The sequence below is a fragment of the Lactuca sativa genome, chromosome 7 (assembly GCF_002870075.4).
Source record: "Lactuca sativa cultivar Salinas chromosome 7, Lsat_Salinas_v11, whole genome shotgun sequence".
Classification (NCBI taxonomy): Eukaryota; Viridiplantae; Streptophyta; class Magnoliopsida; order Asterales; family Asteraceae; genus Lactuca; species Lactuca sativa.
Genome location: NC_056629.2, coordinates 179174378 through 179179522, shown reverse-complemented (window position 1 = coordinate 179179522; position 5145 = coordinate 179174378). Strand labels below are relative to the sequence as shown.

Sequence of the window (5145 nt, the reverse complement as noted above, 5' to 3'; positions counted from 1 at the left end):
GGCTGTCCAGAGGTGGAGATCGTATCGGTGATCGGAGCAGCTTGAGCTATCTGTTCAGTCGGCAGTTTCGAGGTGAGTTATCCTCACTATATCGCTAGGGTTTATGGCACCAAGGCCAACCTTTTATCGGATGGAAATCCGGGTAGTTGCCAGTTGATATGTTATGGGCCGGAAGACAATACATGTTTTGGGCCGGAAGGCATTACTATGTGGACCGGAAGGTCATGGCCTGGAAAGGCGTATGTGTGTAATTAGTATGTTGACTGATTCCTATGATTATGTTATGCTAGTGACTGGTTAGTCCGGTATCTTGATTAGAGTAATGCTATGTTATGTGATCTGTTGATCAATTGCTAACTGTGAACTGTTATATGATTATGTGTTATGCGTATGATTGCTAGATCTGGGGTGTGACCCGGTATGCAGGGTCGTTTTATGATTTGTTATGTTATGTATGCATTTTATGCTATGGGCCGGAAGGCAATATGTTATGGGCCGGAAGGCAATATGTTTGGACCGGAAGGTCGTGGCCTGGAAGGGCGTATATGTGGTTGGTATATTGGGGGTATCTCACTAAGCTTTCGGGCTTATAGTTGTGGTTTTATGATTTCAGGTTCCCAGGAGTCTATGGGCCGAAAGGCAATATGTTATGGGCCGGAAGGCAATATGTTATGGGCCGGAAGGCAATATGTTATAGGCCGGAAGGCGATATGTTTGGACCGGAAGGTCGTGGCCTGGAAGGGCGTATATGTGGTAGGTATATTGGGGGTATCTCACTAAGCTTTCGGGCTTACAGTTGCGGTTTTATGATTTCAGGTTCCCAGGAGTCTGTGACAAGGCAAAGGCGTGATCGTACCGTTCCTCGCGTTGATGTTTTATGATATGAACCTGGGAAAATACTTTGTTAAATAATGTATTGAAAACCTTTTTGTAACAACGTTATTAAAATGGATGGTTTTGAAAAGTTTTAATTGTTTTGAAATTTTGGTTGTTACACCACAAGAACTACGTTGAAAGGGTGAAGTATGTGGCTCGATTTTACATCGTCTCCGCTTTCTCCGACGACAGCTTTAAGCTTCGAGATACAAACACAATGACGTTAGGGGTAGGTTTGTCGGAGGCGCCTCTTTCCCTCTCTCTCAGATTTGCAAAATCTTTCTCCAGTGGGGTCATCATCAAAGATCCGGAACACCGTTTCCATTCGTCATCATTAGAAAATTGAGCCACGGTGGGAGGCAACGACCCTTGATCTGAATTTTGGCAATGAAATGGATGCCACAACGAAGTTGTCGTCGGAAAATGCTAGGGTTCCGGTAAGAGGTGGTGGTCCGACTAGTGGTGGTGGTCTGACTGGCGGTGGTCGTCCGGCTGCTGTGGTGGTCCGACAACTTTGGAGAGAGAGATGGTATTAGAGAGAGTGTGTATTTTATTTTGTTTTATTTTTAATTATTTTTAATTGTTGGTAATAAAACAAAAATGAAAAATTAAATAATAAGGGCAAAATCGTCTTTCCAAAAAAATTCAAATCAAATTGGACCAAACTTGCAAGAAAATGAAACTTTTGGACCATTGATGCTAGCCAAAACCGTTTTGGCCCAAACATGCTAGTTTTGACATAGCAAAGGGACCATTTTTGCAATTTTGTCTAACAATTAAGTATTAACAAATGAAAATAAAAAACTAATTTATAATGTCTCAAAAGAATATTAAAGGGCTTAGGTAACTCATACACGACGTTACAAACAAAACAAAAAAGTAGATCTCGTCTAGAAAACACAGTGACACCGACCATCCTCCAAGTTCATTCGGTCATTCCCTCTGTTTACAATCATCGTCTTCGTCATTAAACCCTAAGGAGGAGTTCAACCTCACCTGCGGTGTAAATGCTCTGAGCTTTCCTGATCTACAAATGGTGCATTTTTATCACTCCATCTCCTATTCCGTTTTTTCACAGTACATGTTTATGCAATTATTCGCCCGGAAGTAGAATGAACTAGGTTTTTTTTATACATTTGTGCTATTGTCCACGATTTCGATACCATTGGAGCTATTGCCCTATCTATTACTACTCCAGATTCGTTTAATTTTTCTTTTCTAGTTCGGAACCAGTTAGATCTGTCAATATGAATTTGAAGATGAATGCCTCTATGCTCATTTTCTAACTAGTCGATTCAGCTTCTAAATGTGAATTTATTATCAATCGTACACAATGTGCAGACGAAGCTGTAAGCATTTGTGATTTGTATTCGTTCCAAAATGTAAGAACACATTTATCATCGTCTATCGAACAGAGGCATGTATGATGTATCAACTAATTGAACTGATTTGGTATTTAGAATTAATACGCCTGATGTTTAGTCTTTTCTGCTTGCGAATGATGCTGTAGGTGTTTATTTGCTGGATAATTGATTACATTTCAATTCTATTTTTGTTCTATATGTGAAGACTGAACATTTCCATAGTTGCTATTTGCTAAAAGCTTGTAGATATGATTATAACAAGAAGATATCTGTCATCTACTCATCTGACTATCAATTTCTGTATATCTTATAGGTTTTCTGATATATCTGACTGCATTTGTGGCTTTGATTAAGACATCATTCTGGTGTTCCTTAAGACCAATGTCTATGTCATTGATCTCAAAAGGGACTTACAGTTATTGGCTTCTTTTCACTTACACAATTTTCACCTCACATCTTTGCAATGGATTCTATCTACCTGGAAGCTACATGCACACCTATTCAACACGCGATGAAATATTTGCCAAAGTCAACTCTCTAACATCAATAGAGACAGAATTACCCTTCAGTTACTATAGTCTCCCATACTGCACACCTCCAGGAGGGATTAAAAAAAGTGCAGAAAATCTAGGAGAACTTTTAATGGGAGACCAAATCGATAACTCCCCTTATCGTTTTCGTATGAACATCAATGAATCAATCTTTTTATGCACAACACACCCGTTGACCGAACACGAAGTCAAACTTCTAAAACAAAGAACCCGTGATTTATATCAAGTCAACATGATTCTTGATAACCTACCCGCAATGAGATTCGCAAACCAAAATGGTAACAAAGTTCAATGGACTGGTTTCCCAATCGGATACACACCTCCAAATAGTGACAATGATTACATCATCAATCACCTTAAGTTCAAAGTCTATGTACATGAATACGAAGGCACAAGCGCACAAATCTTTGGCACAGGGGAGGAGGGCATGGGCGTAATTTCATCCACAAACGACGAAAAGAAAGCTTCCGGATACGAAATTGTCGGGTTCGAGGTTTTTCCGTGTAGCGTTAAGTACGATGAAAAAATGTCGAAACTTCATCAATACGATGACGTGGCGTCCATGGATTGTCCAATGGAGATTGAAAAGCTACAAGTTATAAGAGAACAAGAGAGAGTTTCTTTTACTTATGAGGTTGAGTTCATAAAAAGTGACATCAAATGGCCTTCTCGATGGGACGCGTATTTAAAAATGGAAGGATCGCGTGTTCATTGGTTCTCGATTCTTAATTCGTTAATGGTGATTGTTTTTTTGGCGGGAATTGTTTTTGTTATATTTTTAAGAACCGTGAGACGCGATCTTACGCGATACGAAGATTTAGATAAAGAATCACAAGCGCAGATGAACGAAGAGTTATCTGGATGGAAACTTGTGGTAGGCGACGTGTTTCGCGAACCAACCAATTCCAAACTTCTCTGTGTCATGATCGGAACCGGAATTCAAATCACCGGAATGGCATTCGTCACGATCGTATTCGCCGCGTTAGGATTCATGTCTCCGGCTTCACGTGGCATGCTTTTGACCGGAATGATAGTTCTCTACCTCTTCTTAGGAACCGGAGCCGGCTATTCCGGAGTTTACCTATGGCGCGTTATAAAATCGACATCGGATGGATGGCGAGGGGTATCTTGGTCAATTTCGTGTTTTTTCCCCGGAATCGTTTTTATCATTCTAACCATTTTGAATTTCATTCTTTGGGGGAGTAATAGTACGGGTGCGATTCCGATCTCGTTATACTTCATTCTTTTTTCGTTATGGTTTTGCATATCGGTTCCGTTGACTTTATTGGGCGGGTATTTAGCGACCCGACCCGACCCGTTAACATACCCGGTTCGGACAAACCAAATAGCTCGGGAAATTCCCGAGAGAAAATACCCTTCTTGGCTACTTGTTTTGGGGGCGGGGACTTTACCTTTTGGCACTCTTTTTATTGAGCTTTTTTTTATTCTTTCGAGTATTTGGCTTGGGAGATTTTACTATGTTTTCGGGTTTTTGCTTGTGGTGCTTTTGTTGTTGGTTGTTGTGTGTGCTGAGGTGGCGGTTGTTTTGACTTACATGCATTTGTGTGTGGAGGATTGGGGGTGGTGGTGGAAGGCCTTTTTTGCTTCGGGTTCGGTTTCGGTTTATGTTTTTTTGTATTCGATAAATTATTTGGTTTTTGAGCTTCAAAGTTTGAGTGGGCCCGTGTCTGCGATACTTTATCTTGGGTATTCTTTGATTATTGCGGTTGCGATTTTGTTGTCTACCGGGACAGTTGGGTTTGTGACATCGTTTTATTTTGTTCATTATCTTTTTTCATCAGTTAAAATTGATTAGACCGATTTGTTCATTTATCTTACAAAACACACATTGAAGATTCTTAGTGTTATATTCTATTCTTGTTTGTTTTTGTTCCATTGTATTTTTCATGATTTAAATGAAATGTAGTTTGAATGGCTGGCAATGGCATGGTGTTCTTCTCAGATGCTTTTTGTTTTGTTTTGTTGATTAAAGCTGTTGTATGTGGTTATTGGGTTTATTTGTTTACCTTTATTTCGTAAAAGCATTGTGCTAGGTATTAATTTTGAATCATGGTATTGGGTAAATGACAACCTATGTATATGTATGTATAAATGTATGTTTTTTTTGAATCATCATGAAAAAGTAGATGATTTTGAAAAGACAAGCATTAAAAAAGATTTGAATACATTAAGAGACAAAGTTATATCATTGGTCATTGTGTATAGTTGTCAACTTATGACTCAAAATCTTAAATTTTAACTCGTGATTCGACTCGGCTTGGCTTTTAAGAGACTAAAAATTATATACAAAAAGTTATATATGAAATCATGTATAAACAAAATATAAGCCAACT

General features: G+C 39.1%; 1 protein-coding gene across 1 annotated transcript; it reads left to right on the top strand.

The window, feature by feature from the left end:
• The first annotated feature begins 1725 nt into the window (after positions 1-1725).
• Positions 1726-4753, top strand: LOC111914559 (transmembrane 9 superfamily member 12). Its single transcript, XM_023910273.3, has 2 exons — positions 1726-1912; positions 2554-4753. Exon 2 carries the CDS (start codon positions 2622-2624, stop codon positions 4605-4607), a length of 1986 nt encoding a protein of 661 aa, XP_023766041.1. The 5' UTR covers positions 1726-1912; positions 2554-2621; the 3' UTR covers positions 4608-4753.
• The last annotated feature ends 392 nt before the right edge of the window (positions 4754-5145 follow it).